The sequence below is a fragment of the Macrotis lagotis genome, chromosome 1 (assembly GCF_037893015.1).
Source record: "Macrotis lagotis isolate mMagLag1 chromosome 1, bilby.v1.9.chrom.fasta, whole genome shotgun sequence".
In the NCBI taxonomy this organism is placed as follows: Eukaryota; Metazoa; Chordata; class Mammalia; order Peramelemorphia; family Peramelidae; genus Macrotis; species Macrotis lagotis.
This window is the reverse complement of record NC_133658.1, coordinates 42,440,834-42,458,093: the sequence shown is the minus strand read 5'-3', so window position 1 is coordinate 42,458,093 and position 17,260 is coordinate 42,440,834. Positions and strand designations below refer to the sequence as shown.

The following is a 17,260-nucleotide window of genomic DNA, read 5'->3' as shown; positions in this document are numbered from 1 at the left end:
TTTCCCCAATTTAGAGGGCAGATGACAATTAAAAGAGAGGAAGCTAAGAGGAAGAACTGAACAAAAAGAAAAGCAAAGGATCTGCAGTTTTTAGGTATTGGAATCAAATCCATGGAGGCCAGACTAGAGGCAACAGGTTTAAAGCCCTATTATAATTGATCCTTTAATTCCTAATGTTATTTAAAATACCTATGGCAGAATAAACATTTATATAGTGCTTACTGTTTACATGTCCAGGCACTGTAAATGATTGTCAAGGGCTAAGCAGTTATTATTACATTTGGCCCTCACAACAATCCTGGGAGACAAGCGCTATTAGAGTAAACTGAGACAGAAGTTAAGTGAATTGCCCAGGATCACACAGTTGTTGAGTATCTGAGGAGGGATTTGAACTCAAATGTCCCTGACTCCAGATCCAGTGCTAGTTACCTCCTTGGGAAATTATTGTTATTATTAGAATCAAGCAACTAGAGATTAACAACTTTATGAGACGCTAAGAAACAATAAAAACCAAAAGAATTTTAAAATAAAAGAAAATGTGAAATGTCTCATTGGAAAAACAATCCATATGAGATAATAGATCCAGATGAGATAATTTAAGAGTTACAAAACTACCTTAAATATTGTCCAAAAAAAAGTATGGAAGTCATCTTTCAAGAAATTATCAAGGAAAACTGCCCAGTTATTCTAGAACTAAATGGTGAAACAGAAATTGAAAGAACACACCTATCACCTCCTGAAAGAATCCTAAAATGAAATACTCAGGAATATTATAACAAAATTTCAGACCTCCCTGATTAAGGAGAAAATGCAAGAAGCCAAAAAGAAAAAAATCAAATATCATAGAGTCACAGTCAGGATAATACAAAATTTAGCAACTTCCGAATTAAAGGCTTAGAAGACTTGAAATATGATATTCTGCAAAAGAGCTAGGATTTCAACCAATGATCACCTACCCAGCAAAACTGAGTCTAATCCAAGATAATTCTGTGGGGTATATGAAGAAAGGTGCCATCCATCTCCAGAGGAAAAATCTAGTAGAGGCTGAATGTAAATGTAAGATATTTTTTCTTTAATTTTCTTCATTTGGTCTGTGTTTTCTTTCATAGAATGACTTTTTTTGGCATGACCACACATGTATAATGACATATGTCAAAATGTTTGAATTGTCTTCTCAATAGAGGGTGGGAAAAGAAAGAAAAGAAGATGGAAGAGAATTTGTAACTCAAAATCTGAAAAAAAGGAATTAAGTTAATATTGTTTTTACATGTAATTGTGAAAAATAAAATATTAAATAAAATTGAAAAAATTATGTCCAGAAAAATAATGAAAGCATATTCAGTTAGGCAGCAGAAAACAATAAGCAAAGTGATTTTTTTTTCTCTAAATGTATTCTGGTTGCTTGTTGTCTATGAAGATTGGTTCTGTTCTTAAGATGTCTGTGAAAGCCTGTTTCTTCTCTTCCTCTACTGTCATCAATTATCCTCGTAATTCATCATTCTCTTATCTGGTCATGATTCTGTGGCATTCCAGCAATTTTGAGGGGCAGGCTTTAACTAGGTAGAATAGTTTATAGCAGATTATCTTTGGGTTTGTTCCTTGTTCCTTCTGATGCACTTTTAAATCACTGTATGGTGTTTATGGAAGAAGGAAAGAAGTTTTCCAGTGTTTCTACAGTGATCTCAAAGACGATAGTGAAATCATCATTACAAAATCACTGTGTTGTCTAGGGGTATAGAGACAGTCGATGAGACAACAAAATTGGTCAGAATGACTGAACCAGAAGCAAAATAAATCTGTACCAGAAATGTTATAACTTTTATCTCAAAAAGTCAGGTAGTAGATGATAATAGGCTTATTCTTCTTAGTTCCAGAGGGCAGAACTAGGAATAACAAATGGAATTTGTAGGGATATAAAACAAAATTCAATGGGAGGATGAACTTCCTAACAAATGGTGCTGCCAATAAATAGAATGAGTCTTCCTTGGAAGGAATTCTAATCCTGACCTTAATCCCTCATGGAAAAATCTTCCAACAAAAGCTAAATGACCACTTATTGAAAATGCAATTCAACAAGCCTGTCTTTAGCATCTGCAGTGTGTCAGTCATTATTCTAGGCCTAGGAATAAGAGAACAATTATTAACCACAAGAAAGGTCAAAAAATCTTCCCAAAAGTCTTAACTGACTGGAAAGACTGCCTAAGTCAAAAAAGGCAAAAATGTAAAAGCAACAAAAATATTAATCACACCTTGGAGTCACAGATCAACTTCTCAAAAGACAATGGAGGGATGTAGGTCTGGACAAAAGTACCTTCCTACTTCTCCCTCCTCCATCCATTGAGAAAGAAGTCAAAAATAAAAACCTGCTAAAAAATACATATACTTAAGGAAAACAAATTCCTGTACTAGCAATGCCTATACAGAGAAAAAAAGTTTATATACAAATTATATATCTATTCAATTTTCTGCAAACAGATTTATCATATAACAAACATTTTGTGACATTTCACAAAATGTATTATTTTAGGTATAAATATATAAGTATTGAAAATTTTTATTTATAAATTGTGTATTTGAAGCAGCTATGGTATTCAGAGGATAGAGACTGGAATCAGACAGACTCATCTTCATGAGTTCAAATCTGGCCTTAGACATTTACTGCCTGTGTGACCCTGGGCAAATCACTTCAATGTGTTTGCCTCAAGCTCCTCTAGAGAAGGAAATGACAAACCAATGTCCCTGCCAGGTCAACTTCAAATACGGTCACAAAGAATCCAACATAACTAAAATGAGTGAACAAAAACAATAACACTTGAGTGTGTGTGCATTATATACTTTTTGTTCTACCATATGGCTAATGCAGGATTTTTTTTGCTTGATTATAGATATTTTAATAAGCTTTGCTTTCCTTGCTGTCTCAATGGGTATATATATATATATACATATATATATATACATATATATGTATATCTATAGTTAGATAGATAGAATGATAGAGAGATAGAGATAGAAAGATACAAAAAATAGAGAGATGATAGATATATAGATAGATACATAGAGATATCAGTTCGTCATCTTTCTATCTGGTGGAGGTGGCTAGCATATAACAAAGTTAATAATTTTCACAGCCTATACCACTGACCAAAGTCAAAATTCTCGATCTATAACTATGGGTTATAAATTTGAAATTTCTACCTCTCCTGTTGTTAATTCTTCTAACCCTCATAGGAAAGCAGATAATTATAAATTGGGACACCTGACTAGTTATCTTTATAAGACTCACAGAGGTTTCTGGCATTTGTTAAATATGAAATCAGGTAAGAGATAGTTGGACATCTTCTGTATGACAAGATAACAATGAAAGGAGGAATAAATATGTAATCTGATTCAGTAGCCACTGGAAGGTTTAATGATGTCCTTGTCTTTTAATGTATAAATATTATTTTCTCCCTTTGCTGAGGTGGTAGTCATTATCTATAATGTCTTGCACTTATAGGTTAGGTAAATCTTAACAGAATAAACTTCACTGTAACCTAAAATTTCTATTGTTTTAGTTTAATCCTAAATAATTAAGTTTTTACACATTTCATTATGAATCTTCTGGAACTGTTTCTTTGCTATAATCAAAGTTCCTAAGTCTTTCAATTTTGATTGCCATTACAATATTATTGTTAAATGATTGGATAAATTGTTCTCCTGGCTCTGCTCACTTCCCTCTGCAACAGTTCAGACACATCTCTCCAGGCTTTTGTAAAACCTTCCCCTTCATCAGCTCATACAAGCTGATGGTATTCCATCACATTCACATACCTTCACTTGTTCAGCTATTCCTCAATTGATGGGAATATTCTCAATTTCCAGTTCTTTTCCACCACAAAAAGAATTGCTATAAATATATTTGCAATTATGTGTCCTTTTCCTATTTCTTTTTGGAATATGTATTACTGGATCAAAGGGTGCAGACAGTTTAATAGCTTTAGGGGCATAGTTCCAATATAGCCACAAAACATTTCACATATATTACATATTTTGATGTTTGAAACAATCCTTTGAAGTAGGTGCTTCTATTATCAAAGCAGACTGAGAGAAGATAAGTGACTTTGACAGGGTTAAACAGCTATTAAGAATCTTAGGAAGGAGTCAAGTCCAGCTCTTTCTTGACTCCAAATCCAGAGTTTTATCCACTGGGCCATACTGCTAAAAGAATGGGCAAACATAATTACTGAGTCCATTTCATAAATATTTGAAAAATTATGGAGACTAGGAAAGGTGTCACAATACTAGAGAGACAGGTAAATGCTGTCACAATTTTCAGACACTCTAGACCAACAAGCTTGACATTTATTTCTGGCAAATATTTTGAATGTAAAATCTAGTCATATTAAAGGAATAGTGAAAGAACACCTAGAAAATAAAGCAGACATAACAAAGAGCCAATATAGTTCCATCGAGAACCACCCATGCCAGACTGACATCATTTCTTTTTAAAAGGATCAAAGGAGTGCTGTAGAGTTTACCTCAATGTTAATAAATAATTTAACAAAGTCTCTGTTATGCTAATCTTGTATTTAAAAAATGGAGAGATGGAAACTGGACAACAAGACACTTAGATTCAGAACTAGTAAGATGAAGAGATTCCAAAGAACATGAATAGTTCTATATTATTTTGAAAGAAGGCTTTTGGTGTGCTGTTCCATAGCTGTTTCAAAGTGATTGGTGTGCTTAAATTTGAACTGTTCAATATAGTTATCAATGACTCAAATGCTACACCGACTAAATTTGCAAATGACACAAAGCCAGAAGATTGCTAACACATTGGACAACAAAATAAAGACCCAAAAAGATCAAGACAAGGTACAACATTGGACTTAATCAAATAAGAAATTAAACAAGCATATTTTCTTTAAAGATTCCTACATTTGGGTTCAAAATCAATTTCAGGAGTACAAGTTGGAAGGCATATCCAACAACAATTCATCTGAAAAAATATCTGGGCGTGTTAGAGGAGCACAAATTTTGTATGAGTCAATAGTGTGAAATGGAGGGTATATCCCCTTTAGGGAGTTAAAGGGGCCAGAACCAAGAACGTCATTTTACCCTACCCTGCTCCCACTACATCTGGAGGGTTATGTTCTGTCCTGGGCACTACATTTTTGGAAGGCTATCTTGATAAATGGAAAGTAACCAGGTAAAGGGTCTTGAGATCATACTGATGAAGAACCAGCTGAAGAAAATAGAGATGTTTCTACTGGAGAATAGAAGAGTGAGGGAGTGATGTGAATGGAAAAGGTACTAAAATTGCTTTATTTATATCCCCAAAAGCAGAATCGGGAACAATGAGTGGACATTGCTCTAGCAAATATGGGTTGGATAAAAACATTCTTTAAGCAAAGCATCAAAGACTATTTTTGAAGACCCTATAGCATGGCTGATCATTCAGGCAGAAATTGAACTAGATGGCCTGAGGGTTTCTTCCAATTCTGAGATTCTGTGATATTTGTCTCTGAGTTATATCAGTTCTTAAATTATTTATTGCCAAATCCCATTAATTCTGAATGATGGCTTAAATGAATAAATGAAAATGCCAACTTGATTTCAAGATTTCATTGTTTGCCAAGAGTAGAATAGAATCCAAAATAGATTTGTTTTTCAACAGAAATATAGGCTTCAATTCAGACTACTTTTCTCCAATTCCTTTCTATATTTTTCCCATAACTAGTCCTCCTTTACCTTAATCAATGCTATCTAATAAGATTGAAAAGCATTGTCTCAGAGTTTTTCCCTAATTATATTGAATATCCCTTTCATCTGCTAAAACTTGACACAGTACTTTGAGAGGGATTCTGAACTCTCCAAGGCTCCCAAATCTGATCTCCTCCTTTTACTGGCCTCTTCAAATATCTGGTCCTGGCATGCCTTATCGGCATTTTCTTGTACTATGAAGGAGGAAAAAAGTCCTGAACACACATAGTGTCATCACTAAAAATATCCTAAAGTCCTTTGGGTCAGAAATTCAGTAAAACAAAAGGCATAGTATAATTGAGTGCAGAATGATTCAAATATCAATTTGAATTTCTCCTCCTTCCTTTAAATTTTACCCTCTTTTGCCCCTAGCATCTGTTTTCTTTTTTTTTTCCCTTTCTTTTTTTAAGGTTTTTGCAAGGCAAATGGGGTTTAAGTGGCTTGCCCAAGGCCACACAGCTAGGTAATTATTAAGTGTCTGAGGTTGGATTTGAACTCAGGGCCAGCACTCTAACCACTGTGCCACCTAGCCGCCCCTAGCATCTGTTTTCTTATTTGTATTTTGCTAGTATTAAAATTTCATATGTTTAGTAATTAGAAATGTGAAGATTCATAGTTATACCAAAAGTTGTTTCCTAAAGAGAATTTTAAGATAGTGACAGGAGTCATGTGTAGTGATTTTTTTAAGATGTCAAAATGGGCAAGGACTACCACACCTCTTAATATCTCAATGATGCAAGAGATCTGAGTTCATTCACAAAAGCTTAAAGCCATGACTTTAGTGATTGAAATCAGATCCACTCTAGTCACATTAGAGTGTACTACCAGTTGGTTTTGATCTATTCTACCTCATTCCCAATAGGGCTGAGGGTCAGTGGGTTAGCAGACAATGACATGCAGTTATTTGGAGTATTTCGAAGCTGTCTGTTAATGAGGTAACAAAGGAAAGCTTCAGTGGAGGGACAATCAGGGAAGTCTTCATTGTAATTGCACCACTATTCCAAATGCACAGAGGTTCCATTTAGCTCCTGTGGAGAAGGGGTCAACCATCCCTATCTACTGTCAACCAATTATCACAAAGATAGGCAAATCAGCCTAGACAAAGCAGCAAGCACAAATAAGAGAAAACCAATGACTGCAGGTGCCAACAAAATCATATTACTACTTTGACTATCATCCATCTTCAGATCTTGATGCAAATAGTTAAGAACCCAGAACAAAGGAGATTTTAGAACAGTATTAACTCCAGACAAGTATCCTCCATCACCACCCTGAGAAGCATCTTTGGAAATGCAGCCTGGCAACTCCTCCTACAGGTGAACACCCAAAAAGGAGAATTCTTGCCACTGAAGTCTATGGCTCTGTCCAGTGGTTCCATTTCAGAAATTTTGTCCATGAAAATAGAGGCAGGACCATGCACTTTGCTGCTGGACCATAAGGTCAATGGAACCTTTCCATCTGACTTGCTGAAACTTTTCATCTGTACCATCTCTGTCATTAAAAAATGAACTCTGACTGCAAAGACTATCTTGCTTTGCCACTTGAATGAATAGTGCCGAGCATGTATTAAGCACTTACTAAAGGTTTTATTCATTATGAACCTTGAAAGTCAAAAGCATGGCCAAACACAGGCAAAATGCCCCCCCGCCAAGTGCAGTCTGATGAGATAACTGAGGAAAACACAGTTCTGAGGCAGGGGTGGCATTTTTTTTGACCAAGAAAATGCAGCTCCTCTAAATTTGGATTCAGATTCATGTCCTATCCTCAATCTGCTGGTCAGATTCATTAACACTCTGGATTGATTAAGGAATTCTTATATGGCAGACAAAACCTCATCAGCTCATGAGTCTCTGGGAAATTGCCTTTAGATTATATCTTTTTATTTTTTAACAAGGCAATGAGATTAAGTGACTTGACCAAGGTCACACAGCTAGGCAATTGGTAAGTGTCTGAGGTCAGATTTGAATTCAGGTCTTCTTGACTCCAGGGTCAGTATTCTATCCACCACACCATCTAGTTGCCCTTAGATTATATCTTTTTAAAGGGTTATTCCTCCTGGTCATTTATATGGGTCAAGTGATTTATGGGATGATTCCACAGCATGGATAAATGCCTGCTGGGATAGAAAGAATTCCTTGGGACAATTCTGGCAGCATAGACCACTGAGGGTATAACACTGGCTCTATAGGCATAGCATCTGGACTCAAATATTTCTTCTAATGCTTGATACTTTTATGACCTTAGGCAAGTTGTTTAGCCTCCATGGGCCTTATTTTCTTTTATCTTTAAATAATAATAAAGTTCTTGTTTGTATCAGTTTCCCAAAAACCCATTTCCTATAAATTTCCAAATCTAGATCTTTGTTGTCACCTAAACCATAAGACCAAGAAAGAAGAATCCAAAGAGTAAACCAGTAACCTACTCCCAGGTCAAAAGAAACCAGTACGAATAGAAATCAGGTAATGATGACAACCACAAAATTATTTAAATAATAAAAATATGCTTCTTGACAACTTCTTAGAGAAATACATTTTCTGAAAATCAGAAAGTTTATTAGGTTGTCTTAGCATTTTCATTCTTCACATGGCTATTGTTTTGATGATTTGCCATTTGACTCATTACTTAAGATGTTATTCAAACTTTGTTTATATAATTTGTCTTGTTTACTGTTTTATAGTATCAGTTTATAAATCATATATTCAATACTTCTCTTTTTATGGACTCACTATAATTTTGTTATTCTAATCTCAATTGGACCCTCACTACAGCAAGGCACTACTTAATTCTTTATCCCAATTGATTTAATGGCTATTGTAATCCTTCTCTTCCCTCTCAAGATTCCCATAGCATGTCCTCCTCCCAGTTAATGACCTTACCTCTTATTCTTCTAAGGAAATTGAGGTAATTAGCCATGAGCTCTCACTTATGACCCTCTCCTGAAATCACAGTTGTTTGATATCACCCACCATTCTTCCTAGTCTCTGATGAAGGGGTGCTCATTCTTGCCAGTTCTATATGTAGTCTTGATCCTATCCCCTCTCATGTCCAGCAGATGGTCCTTTCTAAATATCCCCACACTCATTTCTCTTCAATATCTCCCTACCTTCTGGTTCTTTCCCTGCTGCCTACAAACACAACCAAGTCTCCATCACCTTTAAAAGAAACTCACTAGGCCATGCCATCCCTGTTACCTATTGTCCTAGATCCTTTTCTCAAACTCAAAGAAAAAGTTGCCTATTATTTATTGCTTCCATTTTCTCTCTTCCCACTTTCTCCTAAACCCTCTGCAATCTGACTTCTGAGCTCATCAGTCTACAAAACCTGCTCTCCATTGATCTCTTAATAGCTAAATCTTAATGGTCTTTCCCAAACTTCATTCTTTTTGACCTCTCTATAGTGTTTGACATTCCTAACTGCCCCCTTGTCCTGGAAATTGATTCCTCTCTGAATTTTTCTGACACTGCCCTTTCTTGGTGCTCCTCCTATCTAATTGCTCCCTGTTAGCCTCCTTTGCTGGTTCATCACCCATGTCATCTCCTCAAATTTATCCACTGATACCAAGGTTTTGACCTGGGCCTTCCCCATCTCTGAAACTTGAACCCTGAGGCCAGGTTGCCTCTCCTAGCCCTCTGTCTCAGAGGAGTCCTCATGTTTTACTTCATTCCCTATTCTCCTGCATCACATTGCTATCTGTGCCTTTGTTCCCATCATTCTCTTTCCATTTGTGAAATGAAGATCATATCTATCCCTATAGCTGTCTACCAAAGCACCCCCTTCCTGGTCATCACTCCTCCATGTGTGGAGTTCCCACCCCCCAATTATAACCAATCAACAATCGAGTATTTATTAATCACTAACCATGTTGGGAGGTGATGCCGTGATCAGAGCACCAGCCCTGGAGTCACTTTCCAAGCTATGCTAAGATACTAGATGAGTCCAAAGAATGAAACAATTCCCACTCCCAATGAACTAATGCAAGCTCCTTCCTGGCATGGATTCTGTCTCCTGTGCTTAGCAAAGTGTTTGGCACATACAATTGTGTAATTAAATCTTTTTTTATCTTCTCTCTGCATTCTCCCACTTCATGACCCCAGGAGCTCCCATGTTATCATCTCTATGCAGATGACTCCCAGCTCTAGATATCTCCCTCCTGAACTACAGTCCACATTAGACATCACACCATATTGAGCATTCACTTTCCATCTAATCTATTCACATCTTGTACATCCATAGCTGTTTGTTTGAAGGTCATCTCCCCCATTAGACTATGAGCTCCTTAAAGGTAGGGAGAGTGGTTTAGTCTTTCTTCATCTAACATCTAGTTGCCCTCCAACTCATGTCTATGGGACAGATTTATTTTTTTTTTAGGTTTTCTTTTTGCAAGGCAAATGGGGTTAAGTGGCTTGCCCAAGGCCACACAGCTAGGTAATTATTAGGTGTCTGAGACCGGATTTGAACCCAGGTACTCCTGACTCCAGCGCCGGTGCTTTAGCCACTGTGCCACCCAGCCACCCCTCTGGGATAGATTTACAAAAGGTGGCCTGACTGTGTAGTCATTGTGTCCTTGTAAGGATAGTTATAAAATGAGCCATGCACATGCCCCAGTTAGAGTAAATGTCTAACAGTGGGCCTTGCACTAGGAAAGGTTTTTCCCTTTATTTGGCTCCCATCCTGCCTTCCCTACCACAAACAAAGGGACACCAGGCAATATAAAGACAGGGCTCACCACAAGTGTTTATAAGAAATAATATTAAATCTTTTAAATAATATTAACAGTCATATTAATATCTTAATAGAATACTATTAATATATAATAGTATATTGCTACTATATTAATATTAAATAATTAAATCTTTTAAATAGCTTTGTAGTATGGTACAAATTAAATAATATTAAATCTTTAAAGAATTCTTAAAACCACAATTAAGTGGTTTTAGGTAGGGGCAGAAGGTAGGGACAGAATAGGGAAATGGCTCCTTGTGGCTAGATTTAGTCACTTCTAGAGTAGCCAATATCCAAGATTAATGAGCAGTCACAGGCCTCTCTGCTTGGTCATTTAGAAGTCATCTCTCGTGATCAGCAGATGAGGCAGACACATAAGCTGTGGCCTCTGAGCGATAATCATCTTTCCCTTCTCCTCTCCTTGTTTTCTTCAAGAGTGACAAGCTCATCCACCCCATATGGGAAAACCCATTGTCTTCCCATCTGAAGTCTCATCTTGAGTTAGTTCCCTTTCTTCCCAAACTTACAAAGAACTACAAATTCCAGGGGTCTTTGAGGACAGAGGGGCTATAGGCATATCCCTAGAGCTTTAGTAGAATCTAATGCATATAATATAATAATTAATATAATACTAGTTGACTGACATCTAAAACTAAAGATTTATCCAAAGAGAGACAGAAACTGAGACAAAGTGACAGACAAGGAGAGACGGTGAGAGAAAAACAGAGGCAAAGATAAAAAGACAGAGACAGAGAGAGAATAAATAGAGAGGTGGGGGGGGAATAGAGTCTTAGGCTGACCTCCTTAGTAATCTGATCATTAAATCTGTGAAATGAATGTCTCAACTGTTTCTTCATAAAAACATAACTGGACTTTACAACTGGCTTCTTAAAGGTCTGCTTTAGTAATAATTCCAGATCTGATATATTGCCCGTACTTCTCTTCCACTCATTGGAAACCTGTTTTCATGGTGAAACATTCCAAATGAAGGCAGCCTTTTAGAAGACTGTGGTTTGTGGTTCACCACATTTATTTTAAGTACCACAAGAGGATCTGTCTTCCCTCACTCATGGTGAACCAATCGGGCCTGTCATCATCTTTTCCTAATTCACCAGGAACAACAGAAAGCACCTTAGTGATGGGACCAGAAACAGATTCAAGAGTCAGTTCTGATATTTACTGACCCAACTAACCCCAGAGGAGAATGGAGAGGCACCACTGGGGAAGAGGGGAGGAAGAAAAGTGGGGATCACAGGGTCCCGTTCCTGGGTTGAGTAACATTTGTCTGGTCTTCAGGTTTGGGGGATTTTTTTCAGATTATCCCAAGGTCTCTCTCAGTTCTGCCATTCTGTGATTCTAGAACTATGATAAGATTCATGGAGACATCATCCAGAAAGTTAAGTTTGAGTTTCTCTAGAGGCAAATATTTCAAGGGCTGATTCTAAACATAAGCAGCATTATATGATGAAAAACCTACAGAAGTGGAGAAAAAGCTATGGCCTCTGCTTCTTCTTCTACTGATATGAATTATTTTGCAAGGCAGCGAGGTTAAGTGACCTGCCCAAGGTCACACAGCTAGGTCTGAGGCTGGATTTGAACTCAGGTCCTCCTGACTCCAGGGTCAGTGCTCTATCCACTGAGCCACCTAGTTGCCCTACTAATATGAATTTAAATAAATCATTTATTATGGCTTTGGGTGTTAAAGGCCTGTGTAAAATAAGGGAGGTAAATAAGATTCTAAGTTTCTTTTCAGTGCTAAACACTTTTATCCTACTTCAAAGGCCACATCGTTTTAGACAAGTCACAATTAAATTAGCCTCAGTTTCCTCAACTCTATAATAAAATAAAAAAATAAAACCTAACCCCCTACTTATCTCATTTGGCTACCCTTAAAATAAAAATAAATATATCACAGGTGATAAGGGACTTTGGGAAGTAATGTAGCCAGAGCAATAATTCTGGGTTTTCATCATCTGGGTTCAATCCTGGAATGCTAATCATTCTTCCTTTGACTTATGCCTCCATTCAAAGGTTCTCAGAGAAGCTTGGAATTTGCTTGTCCCCAGGTCTCAATGGGTAAAAAGGTCTCCTAGCATTCAAGGCAACCATCTACACTGGATACAGGACAGCCTTTGTAAAAGAATACCAAAAAAACCCCACAAAGCACTCTTAGGAGTCCATAAGGAGTCATGCCATCTTGCCTGAAAACCCTCAAAATGAATTACAAGGACCAACTAGCTCTCCCAACTCATAGTATTACCCTATAGTTGAGATTCCCCTGGGAAGGAAAAAATGCTTGAGGCCAATAGAGAGATTCCTCAATTTCCAATAACCCCCGCACTCCCTTAGGAAACTATATAGTCCTCCAGACTGATGACTAAGGTTTAGGACTCGCATCTAGAGAGAGCCTTGCACTAGGGGCAGCTAGAGAATCATTTCCTCACCTCCCTCCAAACATCAGATGCTACTCTAAGATTTTCAGAGGTATTTGGGTATTGTTAGATGGGTCCCATTCATTTCACTTGAATAGTCTGAATAGCTCCTAGGCTCATAGCTCTCCAGAGGCTCTCTAGTCAACCCACCTCATCCTGCTGATGCGAGGGGGGAAATAAGTTCACAGGGGCTGGACAACTTGCCCAAAGTCATGCCATTAGTGGCAATGGGACATGGGAAATTAAGCAAGATCCATTTTACTCTGGAACTTGGATCTTGGGTCCTGGTGGTTCTTTCAGTTCCAGTGCCATGGGCCTTCTTCTTCTTCCTTCCAGAAGGCTGGATCCAAAAAGTTGATGTTACCAAACACAAGTCTTTTCCTTTTTCCAGGAAGAGGAGAACTTGGCATTGACCTGGAACTTGGGTGTCATACAGAACTCTCTGTCCCCCTTTTTTCTTCTCTTCATCTGGGTATAAGAAATGTTGCTCCTCCACTCCTGGTTTATTCTCCCCTAGCCCCTCATCCCTTGGGCCCCTTGGTTCCCTCCTATAGATTTTCTTGGCCTCTAAGACTGAAAAGCTCCCTAAGTTGCTGGGCTGACATGGAGGCATCACTCTCTGGGGATCCAAGTCCACTTTCTGGTCTCTGCCTGGGCCCATTCTCCCTGTGATCTTATTGGCCCTTATCCAAGGATGTGGTTCAGATGTTGAACTGCCTGGGTTGAATGAAGGGATCTATAAATAAATCCTCAGCTTGATGTCAAATGAATCAGACTGATCTTTCCAAAGTACAGATCTGACCACATCACTCCCCCATTCACAAACTCCAGTGGCTCCCTATCACCTCTAAGATCAACTAGAAGATCATCTTTGGCCATCCAAGCCCTTCATTATCTAGCTTCCTCCTCTCACCTTTCACCTCACATCCCCCAGTAGACTCTTAGCTTCAGTGACACTAGTCTCGTTGCTTTTCCTTGGACAAGAAATTCCATTGCCTCACTCCAGGTGTTTTTCCTTCCATTTCTAGAATGCTCTCCATCCTTGTCTCTGCCTCTTCACTTCCCTGCCTTCCATCAAACCCCAGCTAAAATCTTATCCTCTACAAAGAAAGAGCCTTTCTTATCTCTCACCCACTAATTTTGGGATCTTTCAATAGCTATCTCCAATTTCTTCTTTGGACAATTGTTGACATGTTGTCTCCTCTCCCCTCTCATTAGATTGTAAGATCCTTGAGGACAGGGACTGCCCTTTGCCTTTCCTTCTATCCCCAGTGCTTAGCACAGTGGGTGATAGACAGTAGGTCCTTAAGACTTGCTGATTGACTAATACTCTTTTTTTGCAATGCAAATGGAGTTAAGTGGTTTGCCCAAGGCCACACAGCTAGGTAATTATTAAGTGTCTGAGGTCGAATTTGAACTCAGGTCCTCCTGAATCCAGGGCTGGTGCTCTATCTACTGAGCCACCTAGCCGCCCCACTGTGTCACCTAGCCACCCCAGACTAATACTCTTAAGAATTAAATATGAAGTTGAAGAAGCTGAAGAGTACAGTGTTGTTCCACATTTGGCTCCACTCCTTTGTTCTTATTCCAAGGGGGCAGCAGGTTCATGTACCACTTGGGATGGGGCCAACATTCAAAGAGGGAAGAAGAAAGGCTCCTTCGTCAGCTCCATAAGAAGAGAACTCAGGATGACGGAGCTTCCTATTGCTCAGAGTCACTTCTGAGTCTGAAAGAGGCACGGCAACAAGCCCACTTTGTCCAAGAGGCTCCTGGGATCATGGTCACCCATCTCCAACCAAATAATGACTCAGGAGGGTCCCAAGCATAGAGTCCATGTGGAGGGGCTGGTGGCTTCCCCATAGAGAAGGGAAAGAGGAACCTCTCAAGCAGCCTTAGACTTCTAGACCGACAGGAATGCGCACGGAGATCCCTCATGTCTGCACTGGTCATCACCCTGCAGCACCTTCCCTAGGCTTCCTAGCTCTCCCAGGCCCCCTCTCCTCCAGGCTGACCTTCACCATAAAAGGCTTTTTGTCACTGCCCTGAGCTCCTGGGTCCCGCTCCATCTCACTGATGCTTTGGCACTTATGCTGCCTTGGGTAACACGAATCCAACTCTAAGGTGAGTTCCTTAAAGAGAAGAGCCATGTCACCAACTTGCTAAGCCCCTCCCTCCACCTAACACAGTGTCTCTTTGTGGCACATTTCTGGAAAACATTTGCTGATTGGTTTTATTTTTAACAATTAAGACAAACAAAATGATGGGCGGTCAAGATCAATATTGGATTTTGAATCTGAAGGATTCAGCAATAATAAATAGCAGCTGGCATTTATCTAGGGCTTTTAAGATTTGCAGCGTCTTACAACCATTATCTCATGTAATTCTCACAATAACCCTGGTAGGGAGGCTCTATTATTCTCCCCAGTTTATGGATAAGGAAACTGAAACAGCTTAAGTGACTTGCTCAGAGTCGCACAGCTAAAAAGTGTCTAAGGCAGGAATTGAACTCAGATCTTTCTGGCTCTGTTGCAGTGCTTTGGGTACTGTATCAGATAAACAACATTTGGGGAAGGAGGTACCCAAAGAGAGGCAGGGTAGAGATAATCTGCTGCTTCCTATATGACTCTGGGTAAGTCACTTAACTTCTGTCTGCCTCAGTTTCCTCATCTTTAAAAGGAGGGGTTTGGACTGCGATCCAGTGAGTTAATGGGTGTAAATCACTTTGTAAATCTTAAAATGCCACATCAGCCTAGCTCTAGGGTGATCTCAAAGGTCCTGTCTACCTTCAAACATTATGTTCTTGCTTTTTAAGAGCATAAGCCATGCCCACCAGTGAGGCAGAGACAGAGCAACCGAATGGTCAAAGAATGCACAGACGACACGACACCAGTCTTACAACTGACATCCTGGTTTTCTAAAGAGCATGCTGAGTGATTTTGTTATACCTGAGTTCCCTCTGAAGAGGGAAAGAGAGAGGGAGAGAGAAAGGGGGGAGGAGAGAGAGAAAGACACAGAGGGTAGGAGGAAAGGGAAAGGAGAGAGACAGGGAGACAGGGAGAAAGTGAGAGACAGAGAGAGAGAGAGAGAGAGAGAGAGAGAGACAGAGACAGAGACAGAGACAGAGATAGAGACAGATAGAGACAGAGACAAAGAGAGACAGTAAGAGAGACAGATAGAGACAGAGACAGAGAGAGAGAGTGTGTGAGACAAAGACAGAGAGACAGAGACAGAAACAGAGAGAGACAAAGGGAGACAGACAGAGAGAGACAAAGACAGAGAGAGACAAAGACAGAGAGAGACAGAGAGAGACAGAGAGAGAGACAGAGAGAGAGAGAGAGAGAGAGAGAGAGAGAGAGAGAGAGAGAGAGAGAGAGAGAAAGCGCAAGTTCCTTCTGGCCCACTGTCTGAGGCTGGGAGAAAGGGCTAATTCGAATTTGTGGGGAAGCAATTCAATCCGTATTGCTCTGCTTGCAGCCCAGGGGCTGAGAGCTGCAATCAATCCCAGCCAGGCCCCAGAGGCCTACCTGCCAATGTGGATGTGGAACACAGCCTCCCTGTTGCCAATATTGCGTACCAGCAGAATCTTCTGGGTGCAGTATTTCACAGGACAAATTCCAAAGTTCAGCTCATCGGGAAAATCCAGAATAGCCCGAGCCCCTCTGGCCTTAATGGGCACGATGAACTTTTCTCTTTCAGTAACGCAGGTCAGCACGTGGGAATAGTCCTACAAGGAACACAAGGAGTCATCCGCTGGGAGAGCCTGAGACCCAAGCTCTAAGGGGGTGGCGGCTGGGTGGTCTTCTTTTATGATGCATTTCCTAGAACAACTCAGTGAGCCTACTTTATCCAACCAAGTCTAACATGGCACCTGTCCAATCCAGAGTAGGGTGTGGGTTTTGTCAAGGAGACTAGACATATAAATCAAAGAGCTGAGCTTCCCCTGGTATGTATTTCACATTCAGAATGACCAAGATGGGAGAGAAATCCATCCTTTATTTAAGCTTATATGATTTAAGGGGTGATATATAGGTGGCATATTGTACCAGGTCTGAAAGCATTTTCCTAAGTTCACATCTGGTCCCTGACATTTACTATGTGACCTTGGGCAAGGCACTTGATCCTGTTTGCCTCAGTTTTCTCATTTGTAAGATGAACTGAAAAAAGAAATGGCATACTGCTCTGGCCAATAAGCCCCAATATTGCACAGCATTTAGTATAATAAAAATAGCTACATTTATATAGTGTTTTACGGCTTCCAAAATACTTTACACCTGACACCTCATTTGATCCTTACAAAATCCTTCACAGGCAAACACTATTATCATCCCCATTTCACAAATGAGGAAACAGGCTGGCAGAGTCTA

General features: G+C 39.3%; 1 protein-coding gene across 13 annotated transcripts in view; it reads right to left on the bottom strand.

The window, feature by feature from the left end:
- HYDIN (HYDIN axonemal central pair apparatus protein) overlaps positions 1-17,260 on the bottom strand; it is a 509,309-nt gene that overhangs the window by 337,198 nt on the left and 154,851 nt on the right. For 12 of the 13 annotated variants that reach the window (XM_074199124.1, XM_074199133.1, XM_074199118.1 and 9 more), the window contains one exon: positions 16,421-16,620. In XM_074199124.1, coding sequence (XP_074055225.1) covers positions 16,421-16,620 — 200 coding nt within the window. Of the gene's footprint in view, positions 1-16,420; positions 16,621-17,260 lie in introns of those variants that run through there. The other variant, XM_074199172.1, reaches the window with a different exon arrangement.